Source organism: Athene noctua, chromosome 21, assembly GCF_965140245.1.
Source record: "Athene noctua chromosome 21, bAthNoc1.hap1.1, whole genome shotgun sequence".
Taxonomy (NCBI): Eukaryota; Metazoa; Chordata; class Aves; order Strigiformes; family Strigidae; genus Athene; species Athene noctua.
Genome location: NC_134057.1, coordinates 1,489,042 through 1,514,269, shown reverse-complemented (window position 1 = coordinate 1,514,269; position 25,228 = coordinate 1,489,042). Strand labels below are relative to the sequence as shown.

The 25,228-nt window shown below is 46.3% G+C and overlaps 1 protein-coding gene across 1 annotated transcript in view; it reads right to left on the bottom strand.

The window, feature by feature from the left end:
- The window catches only part of PRKG1 (protein kinase cGMP-dependent 1), a 527,419-nt gene extending 507,933 nt beyond the window's left edge, over positions 1–19,486 (bottom strand). The window contains exon 1 of the mRNA XM_074924173.1: positions 18,962–19,486. Coding sequence (XP_074780274.1) covers positions 18,962–19,227 — 266 coding nt within the window. The 5' untranslated portion in view covers positions 19,228–19,486. The remainder of the gene's footprint in view (positions 1–18,961) is intronic.
- Between the last annotated feature and the right edge of the window lie 5,742 nt (positions 19,487–25,228).

The following is a 25,228-nucleotide window of genomic DNA, read 5'->3' as shown; positions in this document are numbered from 1 at the left end:
TCTGGCCAAGCCAGCACCTCCTCTCTGCTGGGGAAGGCAACGCAGGTCCATAGGAAACACGGCCAGTGTTCACCTCTACCAAAAAACATGTCATATAAGCTGCCCTGAATTTCTTCTTCTTGTCCTACAGCTTTTCAAAAGGCAAATCCACGGGACCCCCTGAGCTGGAACCACTATTATATCCTCCATGCAGCGCTTGATTTTATTTCAGAGATGCCAGCGATGCAAGTCCCAAATAAACCAGCATCTTTTCTCATTTCAAGCCTGAATTTTCCTTCAGTGCTCTTAAATGAGAAGTACACTTAAAAAGAAAAAAATCTGTGTTTAACCTCCTGCATGCTTTTATTGGTTAAAAATCAGTAAAGTGTCATTTATTTTAGCATGCCAGGCCTGCTTTATCACACTGATAAACACAGTAATTACTTTATGTTGAATACATCTTTGAATGTATACGAGTGGATATTTGTAAAGGCAAAAATGAGAGACCACCTAAAGGTTTTGAAGATCAACCAGTAATAGGATGACATTTCACTTCTTCAGGAACATTTGTCCATAATGAAAGCAATGTCTAAGCACATAAAACTGGGTTGTAATTATCCCATTATCATTGCGTGGGTCTGAAGGCTAGACCAACATAATGTCAGAGGAAAATGCTTCCTCCACACTAGGAAATCGTTACCTCGATAGTTTCATTAGTAGAGTATTAGGCTCAAGCAACTTCTGCTGCGAACAGACACTCAGACAACAGGAACAGCCTTGAAACAGCGTCTCAGCTGTTCCCTCAAACCCTGTTACTTAAAACTGCCTCTCTGTTGGGGAGAGAAATGCTTGTGAGGGGATCACCAGAGAGAAGAGGAGCAGCAGAAATCACACAAGCTCCAAGCCATCCTCATGTTTGCAGCATGGCAGCCGCAAATGACATACCTAAAGACATACATAGCATGTATTAGTATATATAGGCACTATATATATTATGTATACATACATATATGGGTTAGCATGTCGGGAGCTACATAGGATTTATCAGCAGTAGCCCCATCTCTTGAGTAATGAACACGTCTTCAGCCACCACAAGTCCATCTGTTGCAAGAGAGCTGTGGCAGCCCAGGTCTCCAGGCGAAAGACCGCTTCTGCTTTCGGGACCAGGCACCTTAGACTAAGAGGAAAGGTGTTAAAATAAAAGGAGAAAGAAAGGAGGGCCTGTGTAAAATAAAATTGAAGTGTTAGCACAGATTTTCCAAGACACCATAGGCTGGAAAGAAAAGTCTCCTGGCCATCAACAGCACAGCCTGTCTATAAACACTAGAATTGCTCAAAATCCACTTACTTCACTTTAATTGTAGGGGGCAGGAAAAGTCACATTATCAGGACAGTAAACTCAATGGTCACAGCTGCCTTAGGAAGGCAAAATATTATTATTGGGCAAGTATAAAAAAATTATGGGTCAGCATCTTAACAGATAAAACATAGAGTGAAACATGTTATGCACAGCCAAAATACTGGAAAACAGAGTGGGTCAGGTCTTTGTATACTGGCTTTTCAAATTCTTAAAAAAAGGTGGGCCAAAGGGTCATTAAGTTTTCTCTGATGGTGATCTTCAGCGAGTTTTGAAATACCAAGAAAAACATTTTGGAGGGCCAGAGGAAAGCAAGCGCTCCACGAAGATTTTTAGCAGGCAAGTGGAATTGCACAGATAATTGTGTCACCTCGACATCAATCCGGACATCCTTCGAGAATGTTGATTCTCATGCGATTCTCAATTTAATTGCTGAAGAAATTAAGGTGACATAACGAACGCCAGTCTATATAGCTCTATGGAAAATAGATCACACAAAATGAACTCAGCAAGTTTTATTAAACTGCCTGCAAATTGGGTTGAAAAAGCATTCGCAGCGATGTAATGTAATTAGGTGCTGTAAACCAGCTGACTTACAAACTTGAGCTCGTTGAGCATGCCTCCAGCACCAGGGCTTTTTATCTCAGCGGAGGGGAGGTTAATAGCAATGAGGCACCGTCGGAAAAGCGCTGGGGAGAAGCGTGAGAATGAACAGGTAATCTGACAAAGAGTGAGGGCAGGATTTAACAGCAGGACTGTGAAGTTAGATGAATTCAGGCTTGAAATGTGGAACAAATATTTAAGGCAGAGCAATTAGAGCAATTAATCTTTTCAACAGTTTGCAAATGACTGTGGTGCTTTGTCAGTCACCGGCAAATTTTTAAACCATGATCAGATTTTTTTAAAAATTATTTATTTATTTTTAAAAACACAGAAATACACAAATGAAAACAAAACCTCCGAAAAGGCTAATGGCCCATCTCCTGCAAAGCAAGCTAGATGAGCACAGCCAGCCTCACTGACCTTGTAAGATACCCACTTATGAAAACTAAAGTAATTTTCATTCATTATTTTGCCATCTGACATCTTCCGGGCATGCTAAAAGGGCTCAGAAGTGGATATAAATGTAATTGTAAAGTCTGTTTCTCTAAATCAAGGTTACACGCTGAATTTACAAACATTGTCAGCCCAACATCCTGCAGACTTTTCATTCCGGAAGCGCACACAGAATACAGATGTACGGACTTTATCAGCTCCATATTATGCCTCACAATGTGAAAATGATTGCATGACGAGTATATCCAACACCCACACAAATAACTGCTGCTTCCAGTTCCTAATGAATCACAGACCCAGAACGGGGTCAGAAGAATAGTCATTGTGGGAAAAAAAAAAAAACCAAAAAAAACAAACAAAACAACAAAAAACTGCTTAAATGGACTGTTTCACATGCTTTCTTGGGCAAGAGCGATCAAAGAAACACCAGTTGGGGAGATTAATGACATAATTTCAGTGGACAACTAACCAATATATTCATGTGAATTTTTTCCCCTGTATTTTCACATTTTATTTAAAGCCTTTTATGGAGAGTTTATTTTGGGGTACTTGGTATTTAGCAAGAGAATGAAAGAGAAAGAGAAGCAGCCTCCCCAACACAGAAGTCAACCAGCTATCAAAGCAGCAACTACAAATTATGGGTCAACCCAGTCCAAAAGGTGCAAGAGCTGATAATAAGGTGGAGCAGAAGGAGCTGGGTGGGCAAGACAAGCATTTCAACATCTTCTGGATGCAAATAGTCTCCGCAATGAGCTGATTGTCTTCACTGATGCTTTAGGATAGATTTAGCTGCACAGACTCAGAAAAGATTCATCAGGCACCAAAATTTCTGTGAAATTGGCCTTCAGTTGACCCATGACACCATTTCCACTTCCTTTTCCCACGCATTTTTGCTCTTCTGCCCTTAAAAATACAGTTTTAAGGAGTAAGAAATTTCATATCCATAATACCCACACCAGCTCAACCCATTTTTTTCCAGCATCTTCCCCCAGAGGAACGAGCTTCTGGTTTGAAGCTGCCACAAGCAATCTCCCATCAAAAGATAAAACATTCACTTTGGAATTATTTTCTTTTTTTTTAAGTGATTATTTTAATGCCATGAAGGAGAAGGAAAAAATTCTATTTTGCTTCGACTCTCTGCTCCAGCAGTGCTGAGTTATGCAGGGAAGGGAAGATGCAAAACATCAGGGTTTCTTGCGGGGGAAACCAATTGCTCTGGTCTGTGTTTCCAAAAAGGCAATCCAGTCCCTTCCCTGAGTCAGGCACCCCATAATAAAACTGCAGATCAAGGCAAGAAACGTGTTCCTGGCAGGGAGACTCTGACTGCCAAAACACCATGTTAAAGCCCCAGCCATATATTATGAATGAAAGGGAACATAGAGATTTCCCCCTTTGCCTTGACACAGATTTCATAAACTAGCAGAAAAAATTGGGGTGGAGGGTGGGGTGTAACAAAATGCTTTTTATACTGCTTTGCTTTTTTTGCCTTTTTTTTTTTTTTTTTTTTTAACATTCAGTAGAACTCTGAGCTACAGAGGCAGCTTAAGGCAGAACTAAAGGTGCCGGGAAGGTGGCCAGTGTATCCTCTGCGCAGGCATTCACGCAGCCTGCTCCCTCCCTGTGCCGGGATGTGAGCTGTGACAGGGTATGCATCTCACCTCCACAGAGCCCAGACAGCCAGCAAGCCGGACCCTTTCTTCTGGGATTTTCCATTAATAGATGTCACCTCACAGATGCCCAAACCCAAGGAGAACAGGACAGCAGAAATGACTTGGAAAGATTTAAACAGATGGTGATTTTATGGTTACTGTGCAATTCGACTCAATGCATTGTCACTAGAAGGAAACACAAAAGGGAAGCAAAGTGGGGCAAACGCAGCTTTCTCAGCTGAGGGGGAATGCTCCATTTTTGAGCAACAGCCATAAATGCAGCTGATACCTCAGGCATCCTCCTGACCCTGCTACTAGCCAGTAGAGCCACCTTGGGTAAGTTATTCAGATTCTCCATCTTCAAAATGAGGGCAAAGGGGCTCACTTCCAAATGAAAGCACTTTCAAACCTACTGATAAAAAACACTTAACACCTGCAGTGTTGTTCTATGAAAATTTTCCCTACAGACGCTGGTCTTGGGTTTTCTGCCCCCTTCATTCAGGCTGAAATGGCACCAGAACCATTCACAAGACTTTGTGAGAAGGGTAAACCTAAACCTCACTGTGCCCCCATCCAAATACCAGCCTCCAACTGAGTGCCACATCTCCATCCATCCATCCATCCATCCATCCATCCATCATATCACCAAGTAAAAAGAAAGATTTAATCTGAAATGGTGTCTTGCTGTCCTGCATCAATGAGCAGCCTTTATTTATCCTTATTTACAGTCTAAGTCTCATCCTTGTTTCAATTCCTTTGGTGACACTAATGCAGTACTTTTAATAAGCTGGTGTTTTTTCAATTTACTAAAAGAAAAGTCATCTTGCCTATTTACTAAGTCATCAAGCCACTGCCCATACATATATACCATTATTGACACTTGCCATAATGAATCCAACCATCATACACGTGTTTATTCACAATCCTCTTCCATCACCCAGACACATCACTGCTGCTGCTTTACCTTTGCACGAGCTCGACAGCTCTGTCATCACACCCACCCTCCTGGCGAGTCCTTTGTATGGATCTGGAGATCCTCTGTAACCTGGTGCTAGCGTGCTTACTTGAGTTTTTGCTGTTTGCAAAGCTAAATTCAATGGTCTAAAAGCAGATGCACGAAAAAAGGAATGAGCAATTTCTCCAAGACAAATCTTCCATCCTGCTTCTCATTGTGGTAGAAACGTTCATATAAATCATATCTGATTAAGCAAAGATAATGTACCCCAGCAGCCATAAAACATGCTTTTTCCCCATTTTCACTGAGCTTAATTATTTTTTGTTTCCTCTTTTCTACACCAAATTGAGTCCTGGTTAGTTGCCATCTGTTACACTCAGATTTTCATTTCTTCAAGAGCTCAAGGTTTGTCCCTTGCCTTGACAGGGATGAAATGTGCATCACCACCAAGATTCCCTGAGTTCAGCATCAAAATGTTAATATTGTTACGCTGTATATTTAAATAAACAAATGAAAGGTATTTTTCCACCATTTGCCCCCAACTACATAGTAAATATACAGCCTACAGGGAGAAGCCCCCTTGCTGGAAAATTTAATTTGATAACCTAACAGCCATTCAAGCTGCGTGGAGGGTAACAGGCCAAGTAAGAGGGCAAGTCAAACTCAGCAGAAAGCTAGTTGTTCCTGGGTGCTTGTTCAGAAGCTCCAGTATGGACTTGGGAATACAATTCCTTAATTGTAGGTTAGAATAGCTGGGATCAAATACCATGTTAGAAAGAAGGGCTCTCCTGCTCTGCACACAGCTGCAGCTCCTTGCTAGCAGGTGAACACCAGGGCAAAGGAAAATGCGTTTCTGCCATTAAGACCCAGGTAAGACGCTTAAAACAGAAGACTCTTATTTTGAGGAGTTAACTAGCCCATTATCCTCTTGTAAACAACTTTATTCTATCAGTGATCAAACTGCAAAATAAACCAGCACATGCTAGTAAAGGAAAGATCTCATGCTATTACTTAACACCCAGTTCTGGTCTTCAAAGGAACAGTGTGTTAGTAAACTGATTGTGTCTATATATCACCCTTCTCTAGTTAAATCTTGCCCAATATTATCTTTACAGAAAAAAAAAAAAAGTTGGGGTTTTTTTTTTTTTGAAGTCCAAGATTTTTTTCTCATCCTTCCAATATAATTTGATATTTGAGGAATAGGAAAATAGTCTCTCTTTTTAGGAAAATTTAAAATTGTGTCTGGATAAGTATAGGATGACTGCTACTTGCTTAATAAAAGACAATGGAAGAATAAAAAAAAAAGGGGGGGGGGGGGAATACACTGCCATTTGCTTGTTTTCAAAAGCCCGTTTTATGACCAGCCATCTTCACAGAAGTTCTTGTTCAGGTATCACGATGCCCCATGGATTTCACTCGAATCAGCAGACCAAGGATTTCAAGTGTTGTCTCTAGCCAAAAATTAGACTGATTTCAGCTCTGACTTGCTGAGAAAGCTCATTAGTTTTCGAACCAGAGGCTGAACTACAGCCAGCAAACTACCCCTAAAATATAGCTGTACTGAGTTCACTGTGCTCAGCCGCCAAGAGCTCAGCCCCTTTCTGAGAAAGCTGACCCATCACACTTGCTTTGGCTCTACTTCTGATGTCTATATTAAAAAACCCCCAACACTTCTTGTTGCCCTCTGACAATCATCTAAAAATGACCAAGCTGTCATCTGCAACGGGGTTTAAATACTGCTCTTCATCCACCATCTTGGTCCTTCTCTAGGACACTGGTGGAGCTGCCAATGGTGGAGATTCCATCATCTTGTAGCTCTTCGGGGACCACCTCCCTGTGAGCAGAATAGGAAAAAGCATGAGCAGAAAGAAGGGGAGAAACCATTGCCCAGGGAGGCAACAGAAAACAAGCCAGATCTACACAGCAAGTGATTTCCGTGCTGCTTCTGCCTCTGCAGAGCTGCACCATGTGGTTAGGAGGTATTTGTGACCCTGGTTTCAGAAGGTCAAGGTTGGGATTACTCCAACATATTTCACCTGCACTGCAAGGTTTAAAAGAGCCCACAGCAAGGCGAAGCATCCCAGTGCCTGCTGCGCACTGGAGGGATGAAGCCTGTAGATAGAGCCCATGCTGAATGCACCCCAAATTACCCCAAAATAGTGTCTTCTCCCTTGATTGCAGTGAACAAGCCCAGATTTGGCATACGGAGACAAAGCTGTTGGACTGAAATGTCCAGGTTGTCTCTGCTTTCTTTGTACTTGAGTGGCCCCGGGTCTGGACAACTTCAGGGCTGACACCAGGAAACATGTTCATTAATGGATGTGTGCGGGTTGAAGATGTCCCACATTTCTGAGCGCTGAAGTATGGTTCATCAAGGTGAGCTCATCCCACTTGCCCATGTTTATTGTTTTTCACCCAAGTTACACACATTTAATAAATCACCTCATGTTTCTTATTTTCATATGGCTGGGCCACATGAGCCCTCTGGGTGTCCAGGCAGGGAAACTAAGGCAGAGAAGTGTGCTGCAACCCATCCTCCAGAGCATCACTGATGCAGTCAGCGTGGCGTTGCACGGTGCTGTTGTGATGGGGACAGGGCAACATACCCAACATCACCCAGTTATGGGACGTGACTTTAAGGTAATGCAAGACACGGAAATACCCTTAAATAATAAAATCCTCACTCTAATCCTCAATTTCCTGTGTTGAGCATGTGTTGTATTAGTCGCCCAGGTGCTATGCCATGTTCTTTATCTGTGGTTTTCTACTTCCAGTCATCTTCTCAGACACCACTGCCCTCCAGTGATAAGTGCTGGGAGATCAAAAGCAAAAAAGCCTCAGAGTACTGTTGAGGACACAGCCTCGTTATTGCCAACGTTTTCCCCTGTCTGCCAGACTAAAGCAACTTTCCAGTTATTTCACCAAAAATACTCTCTGCCATGCTGCAGCCTGCATTTTCTTCTGCTCACAACTGCAGTAACGACCCCAACCCAGCTGGGAGTTGCTCCACTCCGACAGCAAAAATAGAAGGTTTTCTTGCCAACGATACCACAGTCCATGAGAGCCCCAAAGTGCTGGGCACGTTCCTATAGGCACAGGAAAAAACTAATAATTGCAGAGCAATTTTATAAAGCAGAGTTATCCACCCAAGCCTCTCAACAGCCATTTGCTCCTTCAGAGCTTTTTGCAGTACCGCCTTTCCAAGATACTTCAAATCGAGTTTTTCCATGCTTGCTGTGTTCCCAGCCGTTGTGGGTTGACCCTGGCTGGATGCCAGGTGCCCACCAAAGCCACTCCTCAGCTGGACAGGGGACAGAGGACATAAAGAAAGGTTTGTGGATGGAGATAAGGAGAGATCATTCACTAGTTACCATCATGGGCAAAACTGACTCAACTTGGGAAAAGTAACTTAATTTATTGCCAAACAAATCAAATAAGTAAGACAGAGAGAAATACGATCACATCTTAAAAACACCTTCCCACCCCTCCCTTCTTGCCAGGCTCAGCTTTGCTCCTGATTTCTCTCCCTCCTCCCCACCAGCAGCACAGGGGGCAGGGGATGGGGGTTGTGGTCAGTTCATCACCCCTTGTTTCGGCTCTCCCTCCTCCTCAGGGGAGGATCATCATGCTGTTCTCTGCTCCAGCGTGGGGTCCCTCCCACAGCACAGTCCTTCGTGAACTTCTCCCATGGGAGTCCTTCCCCCAGGCTGCAGCTCTTCCCGAGCTGCTCCAGCGTGGGACCCCGCGGGGTCACCCCCTCCTTCGGGCACATCCCCCTGCTCCGGCGTGGGGTCCTCCGCGGGTGCAGGTGGGCATCTGCCCGCCACTACCGTCCACGGGCTGCAGGGCACAGCCTGCCCTCTCCCCGCGGGCTGAGGGGGAGTCTCTGCTCCGGCACCTGGAGCGCCTCCTCCCCCTCCTTCTTCACTGACCTTGGTGTCTGCAGAGTTGTTTCTCTCACACAGTCTCACTCCTCTCTCCAGCTGCAGTTTCTCTCCCCCAGGTTGTTTTTTTTTACCCTTTCTTAAATATGTAATCACAGAGGCGTTATCACCATCGCTGATGGGCTCAGTCCTGGCCAGCGGCAGGTCCGACTTGGAGCCAGGGGGCACCAGCTCCATCACACACAGGGAAAGTTTCTAACAGCTTCTCACAGGAGCCACCCCTGTAGCCCCGCTGCTACCATAAACCTTGCCAAGCAAACCCAGTACACAGATTTATTTTCTTTTGACTTTCAAGAAAATCACAGACTTTAGCAAGAGGGGACATTTGATGTATTTACTCCTTCTAGCTTTTTTTTTTCTAGATAAAATTTTAAGTAAGTCTAGCAACTCCCCACCAGCCTTATTCAAAGCATAATAACTCTCCTCGCATCTTTCTCTGCACCGTGGTCACTTCTGACATGCCTTTAAACCATTAAAAACAGCCCAGCTGGAAGCCATCCTCCAGGACGCATTTAAGGGACCCCTACCTGCAACACCCACTGATTCCAGTTATTTAAGTTGCATTTTGTCTTAATAATTATGCCAAAAACATCTACTATACACACAAATTTTGGCATGCATGTTAAGCCACTCAGAGGATTTGGGTGTATTTGTTTGAGCTCTCAGCATACTAGCTGCTCAAGAAATTATCCCCAGTTATCCTTCCCACTTTCATATACCACAGGATAAATGATACAGAGCATGGCTCTTCAGCCAGTCTTCAGCATATGAAGCATTAAAGAGTTTAAAGAAATTAAATACTGACAATATTGCAAGCAAATACATAAATAGAAAGTGGAATTACAAGATTCAGGACCTAATCCCTTCTTACAAACAACATAACAAAATTGTATTTTTTTTTTTAAAGAAAGAATTTATACACTGATTGGTCATTTAAAATCCTGGTGGTTATTTTTTTCTTGGAGGATTTTATAGAAGCTTCCAGCAAAGTGCAAAATGCAAATGAAAATAACTTGAAATTTCTCTCCTGTTGCAACTGCTGGAATCAATCACAGCCTCACACTGTACTCCATTACTGCAAACTGTATGCCAGAAAACCCAAATATTAAGATACTGAGGGCCTGAACATATTTTTGAATTGCACAGTTACTTTCTGGGCTTTTTATGTTAATTAATACTTTGTTTTCTACCAATGTGTCTGTATGCTGTTTGAATCTTACAGTCACACAATCAGCTTGCAATTAATTTACTGCTACAGGGACATCACAGGTGTGTGGTTTTACACCATTCCACATACCAGTAAGTCTCAAAACCACAAATGCACCAAGAAAGAAAATGCTAAAGGAGCACAAAATAAAACCCATTTAGGTCAAACAGGAGGCAAAACTTTCTTTATGCTTAGTTACATCTTCAGCTTTTATTTTTCTACCATCTCTAACCCAAACCGTACATCACCACAGGTCATGAAGACTCTAATATCATGTTCACCTGCTGCTGTACCAGTATGTGCTACCCATAACATGCCTCTATTAAATCTCCACTTGATATATTCTCCCTGTAAAATATAGAAAGGTTTCCAAGCCCTAGAGAGAGCAGGCAGTCCTGCTCCGGTGTATATAACAGTATTCAATGCTCCTCACATCTCTAATGGACAATTTTAATGGACCCTCACCCTTTCACAGATACAGCAGTGTCTCTTAGGAGAGGGAACACAACACAAAGCTGCTTTGGTGTGTCCTTCACAGCTCATCCTCTCTCAGGAAGGCCATCAGCCATCAGTATTTTGGGACTATACATAATTTCCTGTTCTAGTTGACATTTAAAATAAATGAAAGTTTATACCTGCTCCACTACACTGGAATCAAATGCATTGGAATACACTGGTTAAAAAAAAAAAACAAAACAAAACACAAAAAAACAAACAAAAAACAACACGTCTTTATCAGCTAGGCTAAACAGCAGAGAAGGATTCACTCGAGCATTTTTATTTAGCCCAGCACTGCTTAAAACAGTTCATTTGCACAACCATGAAACATTTTCCCTTGATAAAAGTTTTTAGGGATTTATTCAAACTTCTACCTGAGAAGAAAGGAAGCCATTTGATAACAAAGCAGATCTCATTAATCTAATCAGCATCAGCAATCAAAACTGAAGCTGGTGGAGGCAGCAGAGCGGGAGGCTAGTGGGGGACAGGAGAGCTAGTCCTGGTCACAGGCTCACCAGGATGCCACTCGAGCCTGTGCTGAATCCAGGACTGTCCCTCCCTGGCTGCACAGCATCTCTGCTCTCCCAAACCACCAAAGCTTTGGCTGACCCTCTTGCCATGAAGTCTGGGTACAGCCACAACCACCTTCCTGGCAGATTTTACTTCAAAGAGTTCATCACTCAGGAGCACTAAGCTACCAGCATCTCAGAAACCTCAGAAAGATTTAGTCTGGAGGCTCTCTGGTTCACTCCCAGCAGGTTACTCAGGGCTGTGCCCAGGTGAGTCAGGCAGTCCCTGAGGATGGAGAGCCCAAAAGTCAAGGCACTGGCAGGACAGATTCTGGCTCTGACTAAGTCCCTTCCTTTGTCAGGTATGTGATCATCACCTGTTCTTTCCACCTCTCAGGACTCCACTGGACACAGACAAGATATTTAGTTGCACTGCTGGAGAGATTGCTCCTCCTCCCTTGTAGCATTGCACAAAGCTTGGGCTTCACCTCAAACGCGAATTTGATCCAGAAATCACCATTTGTACTTACAGATCCCCACAGCTGGGTCTGGAGCATCCTAGCTCCTGCTACCTCACACGTGGTCCAGAGCTCAAGCTCCTTTTCTCTGGCTTTTTTAGCATCTCCTTCACATGCACATGCCTCATTTGTGACTACAGGGTTTTATTACTAATGGAACAAATATGCTCAAAGAACATCCATGATCAAAACATAGAAAAACCCTATAAAAAAAGCAGTCCTCATCTTTTCCAGCCGGGAGGTCATAGCAGAGGGTAAAGTTCTTTCAGAAGCCCCTTGCCAAACTCTGTTAGATATTTTCCAGGACCTGCACCAACTCCACAGGCAACCAAGTGGTTATCTTGGGAAAGCTTTTTCCCTGAAGTTTCTCGTTAGTAAAGCTGCAAAGAGGGACTCACAGTCTTATTTTAGTCATTTCAATCTCATTTTACTTTTGATACACTTCACCGCCCAGGGGATTTTCTCTAGAGAATTACCTTTTCCATGGTACCGTTCTGACAAAAATGGGACTTGCTGTGACTAAAAACCAGCCAAATAAAGAGTGACTGTGGTCAAGCAGTTTACAGTACCATATATGCCCACTTCTAGATACTGCTTTTAAAAATGCAGCAGCGAGACACAGGACCCCTTTTCTCCTCTGAACCAACTGACGTCCACAAGCTGCCACTGAAAAATAACACAAAGCATTTGCTGGTTCCTGTATCCCTTTTATATCTGTTTTTTAAATAAACTCATATCAAAGATCGGAGAGAGAAAAGCAGTTTATCATGACTTTGCCTGGGAGCGCAGCTATAGGTTTAAAGCTTATATGTAATCACATTTTCAGGTATTCATAACCAAAGCAGGCAAGCTCTGGGCAGGCAGAAGGTGGGTTATATGGTAATCTGGCAGCTGCCTGAAGATCTGTCCGCCTGCGGTTTAGTCCCCCAAGGGAGGCACCGAAAGCCTCATGACTTGAGGCATTTAAAAATAGGCAGAAGGAAGAATTTACGATGACGCCGCTGGGAACAGCTCTGCGTCAGCCAGGGACAGGCAGCAGCAGCTCATCCCTTGCCTGTCCCTGCCCTCGGGGACCACAGAGTCACCCCCTGCGTGGTGCAGTGCCAGTACGAGGGTGCTAAGACCCAGCAGGTGATGCACAAGCTGTTACCCGTGATGGTGACTATCAGGTTTGGGATGTCTTGTCACAGTGTTGTAGGCTTTCCTTGGTGCAAAACCAAGCACTAAATAGTGAAGCCAAATATTTCAAGTTTTCATTTAAAACCACCTAGAAAATTTTTAATTCTGCCATCTTGCTCATCCTTTATCACAAGGGCCAGGGATCACATCAAATAATCCAATTTTTTTTTTAGCTTCGTATATTTATATATAAATAAATATATGTTTTATGTTATTTTTGCAGGAGGGGGTGGAAGGCACAGCTCAATTTAGCTGCTTTTGATGTGCTGCCATAGTGGTGATGCCATTCTGCCTACGAGGAAGCGTGGAACGGATATGATGGAAGAGGCGGTGTCGGCCACCACGGCTGCTGGTGACAGACAGACGGACGCCGAGCCATACCCGGCAGAGAGGTGCCATCTGATGCCCTTCAGGAGTGTGATTTCTCTGTGTTGCAGCTCGCTTTTCAGGTCTCCCATGAGATGAAGGAGAGCAATGCCCAGGGAGGGGGAAGCGGGAACTTCAGCCCATTAAAAATTAAAAGAAGGGAAATGGTTTCCATTGATTAATCACAAACATTTGCTCCTCTCTCTCTTTCTCAAATCCTTCCGCTTATTTTACTGACCTCGGCCCTCTCAAGGGATCAAATGACCCATGCCATATCTCTTCCTACAGCGTGCAACAACCTGCTTGTCTCCAAACGTCACTCAATATCCTTCACTGCTTCATGCCACAGACTAAGATGCTCCATCCAAATAATTAGAGACAAGATTGACCAAGTAAAGAGTCCGGCTCCCATTCCAATTGCTTCCTTTGCAATATTTTCTGGCCCTCCCCAAAGTCAAATAACACTGGTCAAACTTCTCTCCTTCATATTTTCCTTTCTCTTTGGGCCAGCAACACATTACCAACACTACAAGCAATGAGTGCAGCATTAATTCTTCCTATGCCGATATAACTGAATCTAATAAAATCCTTATGATCTTCAATCACCCAGGGATGAAGCATCCAAGGAATATGCTGTCTCAGCATGCTGGGAGCACATCAGTGATGAGGGAACAGAAACATTTTTTAGGATTGTTGTAATTAATGTCAAAATTACTGCTGTCCCCTGCACCCATCCTCCAAGCTTTGGAAAGTGATGCTGATTCTTACAGAGATATTGCTAAAGAGAAATAGCAGGCACACAGAGGACTCAGAGATAGTAAAACCTGTCTGTTTAAACTAGTTAAGGCATAGCTGCTTAGCACTATCAAATATTAGATGAGCTACAGCCCCAAAATGTCCTTTCCTTAGCTTACAGGCTGTCCTTAACGTAACTGAAGTGTTACGCTTTTGCAGCAGGGTACACATTTGCCCCCCAGCAGTTAAAAAATAAAGCAAATACTCCTTTTCCAGCCTCCCAAGGCCTCCAGAGACAGTGGTTACAGGTACTGGGGAAGCAGTTGGGTTGTTTTTCACATGGAGGCCAAATGCAGGATCGATATTGCTTTAGCGGCTGGCAGATGGTGAGATCATGTCTAAATCAACGCAACTCAGCCACACAGCTGGGAGCTGAGTTCCCAGAAAGAGGGCTGAGTGAGGAAGGGCACAGCCCCAGCTGTCCTAGGGAGGGAGCAAGTCTTTCTTGCCATGCTTGGGGTGGTTGGAGCAAAGCATGGGTGAAGCCATCAACAGACCAGCCCTCCCCAGCCCCAGGGGTGGTGGAGATGGCCATGACAGGAGAGCTGCAAGCCAAAACTGGGTTTAAGGGGGAGGGAGAAATGATGGAGAAGCAAAAGGTAGTTCAGGAGATCCCTTTGCTTTAGGCTGGTGGAACCCAAGCAGCCCAGTCCAGCTTTAAGGATGGTCTTGCCTTGAGATTTGGACTACAGACCTCCCAGATTGCCCAGTTTTCACCTTCTGCTTGGTCAGTCCTGGCCTGAGTCGAACCCAAAGCCCGACTAAAGCAGCCATGAGATGGGTTGACCCTGCCATCATCAAACACCAGCTTATCACAAGTGTTGGAGCCAGGAGCTTTATAAAGTTGAAAGCATCTGCTCCAACCCTCCATCCACAGTACCGTATAGACCACCTGAAGCCTTTAATACTGAGTTTAAACACCGTGGGTGAACACACACTCTCAGCAACACATCCCACCCAAAACCTCAGACAAGGTGGAGGGGGGTAAAATAACAGATTCATGCTGGGATTTCATCTGGAAAACCATCTGCAGGATGACTGGGCCAGGGCTGTGAAGCTGAAACCACAATACACCCCAATACCTCGCCTTAAACGTTAGACCCCACTGCCATCTTGTGGCAAATGCTTCCCAAAATAAAGTAAAAGAGGGGAAAACCTGTTAAAAGGTTGCAGGCAAAGTTAGCTGGTGCTGTGAGGAAGGATGGCTAAGTTATTGGGAAGAGAGTGAGGCAACACCTCACTTCTCTTAAACGCTGCTGAGACTGAGTCTATAGAACCATGCCAGTTACAAACTGATGCAGAAAAGCACAGAGGTGAGATGGTCCAAACCAAATGTGCAAAATTGAGGATATAATCACACACATAAAGCTTAACTGCTTGTACGGCCATGACTGCCTTTTAGTCATGGCTCTGGCACATTAATACCAACAAAGATTTAACTGTTATTTCAAAACATTTAACCGTTTCCAAAGTAGTTCAGCATTGCCCTGGTTCAAATAAGGCTTGTTGACCCCAATAAGCAGGATTAAGCTGGAATTAGATACTGCACCTCTGAATTAAAGAACACAGTTGCTGGAATTTACTGAGAAGATGCGGATTATGGCTCACATCGATCATTCACATGGCACAAAGCATCTTCTGATGCTGAAACCCCGCAGATTAGCACCCCTCGGGTTTTCAAAAAGTACCTCATGCAGGAATGAGGCAGTTTTGAAAATCCCCACGGTCTTTATCTGGCTGTTAGTCCTAGCCAAGTGCTCCGAGTACACCTCAGCATTTACTTTTTACATCATTTATCATTTACAGCACTCACGCCATGGCAGAGCCTTTGCTTAGCAACTGGGGATCACTTCCTAGGAACCACTTTCTGAGGCATTAGCCGAGTGCCTCAATTGCTGTATCATCCAGTTGTGACACAGATGGCTCTTACCTTGCTAGAAAAAACAAGAAGTTGGTTTTCCTTTATATGGCAATAAGCAACCACCAGATGCTGTATCAGACAGCATCGGATCCGTCTATGATCCGAAGAACTTACCTGGTTTAGGTACAAGTGAATAAAAACTCACTGAACAAACATAGATTAATGAATCATTTACAAGAAGTGTGTTGCTTTCCTCAACTCAAATCTCCGCTAGCAGGAACAGATCAAGAAAATAACAGGGAAGAAATATATTTTAAAAAACAGACATAGAAAGTGGCAGTGTCTTGACTATTCTGAAAGAAAATCTGATTTATGTCAGAATAGCTCTATACACCTGACCATCTACACAGCAATGCTTTCTTCTATTAACATCTATACCACTGTTAGACAGAGGAATAATTTCATAAAAACATTCTTCCAGACAGAAGTTAACACATCTTTCGATACCTTTCTGTTTCCACAGCTCCCTTCTTTGGATATTTACAAGTCCTTACAACGCTGACCCTGCTACTCATTACAGGGACGGGTTACAAAAGACACAACATATTGCCAGAGACAAACTCTATTTTCTGCTTTCAGCTGGGATTTAATTCCTTTTTGAGTTTCTATCGTCCCATTTATTAGTTTCGACTTCTTGAGAGTTTTCAATGTCAGTGTATATTACAGACAAGCTTGACCTACATAAAATTAATTACATTGTCGATAGCTATATCTTTATCTTTTGAGATGAAAAAGCATTTGGAGGTTGATCCCAGACCTGGATAAAATGGTTTCTATCAGCGTTGATTTGAAATCAACACACAAAACAAACGGGTCTAAACACCTTCTTGGAGTTTTTACGGTGTGGAAGTTGTGTCTGGGTTTTAGAAGAGAGGTATTTCCTGCCTCCAACCTCTCAGGGACCTGAAGACTTGTGGGATGAACAGTTTAGATGATGCTATCAGCTGCTGTCACTAAAACGCAGGCAGCAGACTGTTACAGGTATATAAGTTACCCTCAGAAATAAATTAGACAAAATGCTGCCAGCAGTTTTTAGATGCAAAAGCCAGAGAAACCCACAGAAATATTAAAGGAAGCTGGCACCAGACAGACCCACTTATGCCTCCAGCCAGCATCGAAAACTGGGAAATATCATCCCCTTGGCAGAGGCCGACTGCAGCAAAGTCCGTTACCCCCAGCACCCAGGATGCTGTAGCAGCAACCTGGAACCGCATCAACGGTGCATCTGTGAAAACACACGTTTAACCCACCAGTGGGCACTAATTTGGGGGCAATAAGGGGAAGAAAACCCCAGGCTGAGGTTGCAGCATGTTTGCTACACTGAGCCCGTCACTCTTCCAGCAATGAGACAGGAGAAGAATTAAGCGGACCTTAATTAAAATCCAAAAGCAATCCCAAACTGGCTTGGTTACCATTGTCATGGCTACCACGAGCGGGGCCGAGGTATGAGAAGATGCTGGGGATGAAGTGCCAACCCAGAGGGTGATGGGAAATGCCAGCAGGCCCCACTGAGAGTTTTTCCTGCATGCTGAAACAGCACCTCTGGGTGCTGGGAATGATGCAGGACGGGGCAAACAACCTTCACAACCCCACATGGATGCAGCGTTTTCTGGCGCTGGCCTGCCAGCCCAAGCTGGGAACAGCAGGGGAAAGTCTCAGGCGAGGATTAAGCCGCGCTAGAGCTGTGAGCAGCTTTAATAACTTTTAAATGAGTTAAAACATGTGGGCAGGCACCGGGGTCCCTGCTGTTACTGCAGGGGCCAGGTCACTGTCACCTTCCCCTGAAGTAGTCAAGGCTCCGGACGATCACAGCCTTCAAAAAACGGAAAAGTTGGACCTGGGTTTCTTCTCTGGCTGCAGTACGCAGCCTCTGCTTGGGACAGGGGGTGTGGAGGGACACACTAACCCCGGGAAGGGTGAACTGGCACGCTCTGCTTGCGTGGCCAGTAGTCACACACCTCCCTGGACACAGCGGCTTGGTTTATTAAATCACCCCATAGAGTCAGGAAAAATAATTATTAAAAAGCCCAAAGCCAAGCGCTCCTTGTTTATCTTTAAATGAGTGATAGTCTCATTAGGGAAGGGCAGGGGACAACTGCAGAGGCGAGGGTAGGAGTTTGGTCTGGGCGATGGCGAGGGACGTTTTGTGAGGAGGTTGAGGGGAGTGGTGTAGATCCGCACGCAAATACACCCGACTACGAGAAACACCGTCAGGAATGATTCTGCTGAAATAAACTGCTCTGCTATGCACGGGAGAAATCGGACCGTCAAGTACTCGGCGAGCGCCAGTGACAGCTTCTGCCGAAAGGCGGGTGACACTCGCTCCCCCGTGCTCCGTCACACTCCAAGCCCCCGCGGGGCCGGAGCGGTGCTGGGGGCTGCGCTCCCCCATTTTCACACGGTGTATTAAGGCAAAAGGGTCACGCACTCGAAACTCCCCGACACCCCAGGTTGCGTAAGGAGACCCCAAGCCCCCCCCCCCCCCCCCCGCAAAATAAAAAACAAACTCTGTGGGTGCCCGACACAGGCGCAAGGGTCCAGCCGTGGGTGCGAAGCCCCCAGGCGTTGGGAGGATGGGGGGCAGGAAAGGGGGGTCGGGGGGCAGCACCTGCCCCTGGGCTGGGCGGGCGGTGGGTGCTGCCTGCCCGGAGCTGGCTCTCGGGAAGCGGCCAACAACTTCCCAGCACCGCTGCAAACTTTTCCCAGCGCCGGGGGAGGCTCCGCCGCCTCCCGGCCCCCCGCGCCCCCCCCCCCCGCCGCCCCGGGGAGCCGGAGCGGAGCCGCGGCGGGGACGGGAAGGGACGAAGAGGGGCCGGGCCCCGGTAATGGGTTATCCGATCCCCCCAGGGCTCCTGCCCGGCGGCTAAAAGCCCCTAAACGCGCCCGGCGCTTCCTCTGGGGCAGGATCGATGCCGCTTCTCCGGGGAGCCAAAACGGGGGGGCGGGGGGGGGGGATGCGGGGTCCCGCTGCCTCCCTCCCGGCCACCCCACTCGGGAAGGGGCCGGGGGGGGTGTTACCCGTCCCTACCTCTCGGCCTTGGTGAACTTGCGGAAAGCCTGGCGGAGGTCGTGGAAGGAGCGGTAGGTCTGCGGCTCGGCCGAGATGCCCTGCGCCCGGGTGGTGCGGGGCCCGATGTGCGGGCTGGGGGCCGGCAGCACCGACTGGCATTTGTGCAGCCGCCGGCGAAGCTCCTGGATCTCCTCGTCCTTCTCCCCCAAGCGCCGCTCCAGCTCCTTAATCCGCTCCTCCTTCAACAACAGCAGCTTAGTGAAGTCCCCTTCCAGCTCGGTCATTTTGGGGGTACGCCCCCCGCCCCCCCCGCCCCGCGTTAGTGCCGAACCGGTCCCGGGCCGGGCCGGGCAGCTCTCATGGAGAGCAGCGGCCGGATCCGCTCCCCGGGAGAGGGGCGGGGGGCTGGGGGGGCGGCTCCTGCCCGCCCCGGGTCAGGGCAGCGGCCCCGGCATCCCCAAACCCTGCCCTGCGCCCCGCCGGCACCCGGCGAGCGGGAAACCAGGAGCGGGGTGTGGCGAAAAAACCCCACACACACACCCCGAAAAAAAGGAGTCAAAACAAACAAACAAACAAAAAAAAAACAAAAAAAAAAAAAGAAAGAAGGGAAAAAGAAAAAAAAAAAAAGACAAGAAAAGGGGAAAGAGCTTTTGTGCCACTCTGCGAGGCTGGGATCCTGGAAATAGCAACAATTACCATGTGATCGGAGGGTGACGCAGCTCCTTGTAACTGGAGCCGAAGACTTGGGATTCAAGAGCACTTCATAAATATTAAATTGCCTTCTGCTAATGAGCCACGTGGAGCCGCCCCCCGCCCCGCCCGGCCCTCCCTCCCGGGAGCTCAGCATCCCAGCCCTCGGGTCACCCACATCCCAGCTGCTGCGTTACCCCTCGCTGCTCTCCTCCTCGACATCCCACCCCCCCCCGGGCACCCCCATCCCTGGAGTACCCGACCTCTGTCCGTGCAGGGCACCCTGAATGCCACCCAGCATCCCTCCCTGCCAGGACATCCCCTGTGCTTCCCCCTGGGGCACCCCACATCCCACTCAGCATCCTTCCCCACATCCCACCCCTCTTGGGCACCCGCATCCCTTCCCACCAGGGTCCCCTCTTCCCTGGCCTCCTCCAGGTCACCTCCCAGCACATGCCACCCACCCCCATCATCCCATAGGGCACCCAGCTTCCCCTGCACCGGGTACTCCTCATGCCAGCAGATGTGGGCAGTCTGCACCCCACTCCCTGAGGGAGCAGAGCCCAACGCCAGGCCCGCAGACACTGGGACCCTGGTGGCACCTGGTCCTCCCAGAGGGGACGCTGGCTGGGGCGGGCAGGCAGCCTGCACATGCTTGCCAGCAGCTCCAAGGAGGCAGGAACTCACACTTCCTGGACTTATTTGGAAGAGTCCATCACACACATGAATTTTTAATGCTGGCTGGCAAAGAGCACCATCAGCTCCCCTATCACGTTTCCCTCCCAAACCACCCTCGCTTCCAGGAAGGAGAGCAGGAGCCCCTTACTGTGGGCAAAAGGAAGGGCCTGGCTCAGCCCCACAGCCAGGCCTTGGGCCCAAAAAGAGGCCAGGAACCCCCCAGGGGCCACACCTCAATCTGGAACAACCATGGGGTCTTGTCCCCTGAGTTTGGGGCTCACAGGCCTCTTAAGGGCAGGGCAAGGACATGGCAAAGCATCTGAGCTGGGCTTGGAGGACAAGGCTGTATTAAAGGAGTCTTAAATTAAGGTGGAGAAATCAATTAGCAGCCTCTCTTCTAATGAGCTGGAAGTGGCGGGGTGTTTTTGCACACATGTATCTGTCCTTCCAGCTTTTCATGTGTGAGAAAGGTCAAAGCTGCTCCCGGTTCCCATCTCCAGCCCAGGAGCATCCCTGGGGCCAAGCGGTCAGGCGGGACTGAAGGGGATGGGGGAGGGGGGTGGGGGGCGCAGGGGGGGGTGAGGATTAATTAAAAATAAATTAATAATAGTTGCATTTTGCTTTATTAAAAGGCAAAGAGCGCCATCTCGTGTAGAAAACGATCTTGTAGCACGGGGCAAAGATTTGCAGACAGAGGGACCCTCCGCAAGCTGCTCCAGAAGGGAAGGGGTGATGCTGGGAAGGGGCAGCTGGGAGTTCTGCCACGCACTGATGCTCAGCATCATGGTACATTTCTCTGTTAAAGTCTCGTTTCTTTAAAAAATGCTTCATTTAGGAAAACAGGAGCACCATCTCTGCACTTCTCGGGACCTTTGTGAAAGTAATTGCTGCCAGGGAACTAGAGAAAGAAACCCACCAGAAAATACATAACCTCATTGTAAAACACATAATCAAGCAGTCAGATTTCACCAATATCAAACCAGGCTTTTTAGGGTTATGTTTCAAACTCACTGTTCATCATTCATATTCGAGGACCGCCTATAAGCTTTGGCCTCCATGCAGAAAACAGGAACTGGGATAAATACTGACACATCAATTTAAAGAGAAATAATAACCAAGCAGCACATAAGTGCTTCATACAAGGCTAGTGTACAGTCATAATAAGGTTTTAATTTGAGATGGAGGTAGTCCTCAGTCCCCTTGACCATCAAGATGGTGTGATGGCAGGACTCAGGGTGTGGATGCTCCTCTGCATGTGGTGGGGAAGGTCTCTCCCGTGGTCCCTGGGGTCCCCAGTGTTGCTGAATGCCCCAGTCCCTGAGGTACAGGACTCCTGGAGAATTTTGGCATCTAATAACTTCAGATGTTAACTTCTCACTTCAATAATTGCCAAGACACACTTCAATAATTGCCAAGACCAACCTGGAAGCATCTCCAGAAAACCAACAGAATACATGTGAAAAAACAAACTCCAAATATACTTGGCTCAAGTGTATTTGGAGACCAAGGAGAGGGGTTTAGCACTCGTATTGGCCATGCTGCTGCCATTCTCCAACCCTCTTTCTTTCCTGACCAAGGAAAGCAGAGAGAGAGCAACAGACCAGCAGGGAGCTCCAACAAATATCAGCCACCAGTCGGTTCCCAAATGTAATTTTTGCATTTTTGCCCTACGAAAAACACATATGCACCAGCTTAACACACTTTTTTTAACTGGAACCGCAATTCTGTGTTTCTACCCCAGTGACAGCACTTCTGGGCTCAAGTCGTTTTGCAGCCCTAGGGTCCAGCAGAGCAGAGCAAACTCCCAGTGTACTGTGAATTAAAACAACAGCTAAGATCTTGTCATCGCCACCATGCACAAGTAGGTTCTCTAGTCTTCACCACTACATTACTGAACCCCAAGTACAGGCACTGCCTATGACTCTTTCTCTTTTGATAAATGGATTTTTTACTTAAAAGAAATAAAATCTCTGGAGCAGAAGACGGCAGAAGCAGGTCACAACCTGCCTTCTGGCTCATGCAAACTTGGTTTTAAGTGTAGGAGCAGTCCAGCATGTGATCATTATTAATATCCCATCTGGCTTTGGCTGCTTGGGAGTCACAGAAGGGAAAACAGACTCAGTTTTCTACTTTGGATCTAGATTAAGAGCTATGTATATATTTTTATATATATAATATGTACATGCCACTTGGAACAGACATTGAATAGAGTCTGTGAGCTTACTGACAGCCACAGCAAGTCACCAAAGAGCGTTACCAATTTTACAACCAGCAACTGCTGCAGCTTCAAGGTCAGCTCCTGAGGAAGCCCAAAGAAGAGTTACCCACAGAGCGAGTTGTTGGTGAGGCCTGTGAAATCGCAGCCTCCCCTCAGTCCCTACATGAAGCCAAAGTCACCCTCAGCATCCATCAGCCCTTCCAGGAACACACCTGGTGCAGTATCTAGATTTAGCTGAAAGCAACTGTGGATTTATCTAAAGAAAAGCATCTTTCATAAAGCACAGAGATAAAACACAGCCTGCAACAAAGCGACAGCAAGAACAATTAAGGCGCTGGGTAGGACCAGACATCTTAATTGGCTTCAACCCTCTTAAGTCCTCCAGACATCCCATATATATGAAAAACCAGGCAGGGAATGAGGCAGCTCCTAACTGGAAACCCTTCAGGGCAAGCAGGTTTGGAGCAACACAGCCAGTGACCTTGCAGCAACAAGAGGATTCAGCACTATCCCAACTTCTTCCTAGGGGGGGAAGATTACATATCTGCCCCACTTTTCCTGCAAATTCACCAGGCAGCAGCAGAAAATAGCAATACAGCCAGTTCCGTTTATTCTGGATAGTCCCATATCATATATCCTGGGTAGCCCCCAGTATTAATATCTTGCTTTTAAGATAGGAACAGTTGCAGCTATTGCCAGTGGTAAGGATGGGAAGAAAAACTGGTTGCAGCCCAAGTAGCTCCTACAAGAGTTGGCAAAGAGTTTTACAACCACCTAATTATTGGTACCTTTTATTAACACTTTTTTTTTTTTTAAGAGGCAGTTTTTGAGTCTGACCAGTGACACCCTGAGGGATTAGAGTTTATCCAAGGGAAGAGCATGAACAGCAACCTTCTGCCAGACATGCCCTTCCCAGAGCATCCTGAAGGAGCAAGGCCCTCCGTTCCCAGGACTAACTCCCAACTGTGGGTAGACATCCACAGTGACAACTTTTCATATACAAAGGAGCCAAAATGCAATATGCTGCTGGAAGTAACCCTGTTGGCTTTGGCCAGCGCTGCCAGAGCTTCTTTTCTTGGCTCCCAGCGGGTTTTCTGTTATGAAGCACTATAGAAAACAGTTTACAGAAAGTGGATATGTAAAATATGCCAGCTATCGAACCCAGGAAGGATCAGCGCCTTCATTTCTCATTCAAGCTCCTTCTAATACAGGCGGATCACTTTACAAGCCCAGAGCATGCAGACATTACTCAGACTGGGGCTGTAATTATCCCACTGGAAGCCATGCCAGCTATCCCTTAGTGTAACTTTAACAGAGTATCAAAGGTGATGCTGGATTTTTATAAAATCAATACCCTGGCTTTTATTCTGCCTGTACATCCCCTACCATTTCTTTTAAACTTGCTTTTGCAAGCGAACAGCCTCTGCAGTAATAGAGTGGACTTGAGGTCGCGGCGCTGTGTGTTTTGGAGGAGCCACACTAATTTGGTCATCCCCCATGTTAAAAAAATGTATTTAAAATCAGTATTTATCATTTATTTAAATAGTTACAAAAGTCTAAACATATTTCCACCACCACCCTCCAACATCAGCTAAAGTTTTGCGGCAGCTTCCTTATGGATCAGATGACACAGATGGAGCACTGTGTAGGACTTCATGATATTTAGGGGGGTTTACACTTGTATTTATAGAGGGACAGCATTAATAAAGGCAGTGGTTAAAGAATCCATCAAAGGTATTTTTGTTTTAAAGGGCAGCAGATATTTCATATATGTCTGTCTAGAGGGTCTCTCTTCAGACACATGGGTACAGTGCAAGAAAAGATTGGGACACGGTGCCCCAAGTCCCAGGTAGCCTTGCTGGCCATCAGTCACATCACCGCAGCCTCTGCCAGCCCTGGTTTGTTCACACAGCTCTGTTCTCCCTTCACCTTTCAGCTTTACTTGGTAAATCACCCCTTGGGAATAGTTGCAATGCCAAAAGCAGGATGGTACCAGATCAAGTGCTAATTGAATTCAGATGAAACCCAGGCACTCTTTGCGGCCTTACAGGTTTTTCTTTCTGACTCTTTTCCTTATCACGCGCAAGATAATTTGTTATGGGAAGGCATTTTAAGATTACAAAGAGGAAGGATTAATTTTGTGCTTTTTCCATCTTCAGTGAACATCATTTTAGTCCCTATTTCACCGGATAATTTAATAAACTGTGTCACCTCCTCAGTGCCTAATTTACTAACAGCTACGAGGCCTTTTCACCACACCGTAACTCCCCAAATGGGAAGTAGAAAGCATCCAAACACATTTTTCTTTGCAGAGGGAAATGTAAAAGAGATATTTATATTAAAAAAATCAACCTTATCAATCCCCTAGCAGCTGACTCTGTGGAGCCGCCTGCATGCTGAGCTCCTTGCAGAGCTTCTGACAGTCTTTCCTGCTGCCTGACACCTTCAAAAAGTGCCTTTGAGTTGGCTTTGGGCAGAGAGCTGTGTGTGAGGATGTAGATGCTGTGTGTCTTACAGCCATAAGCCCTGCAGCTACTAAAGCGTGCAAGAAATACATTGCTCCTTTGGATCACAAAACGTATCCAACGATGCTGCTCAAGCATTTAGTATTGGATTTAATTCACCCCCACTGCTATTAATTACAACATGTCTAAACTTTCAGCAGAATGATGTTACAGACACTGTGAGCTGGAGAAAAC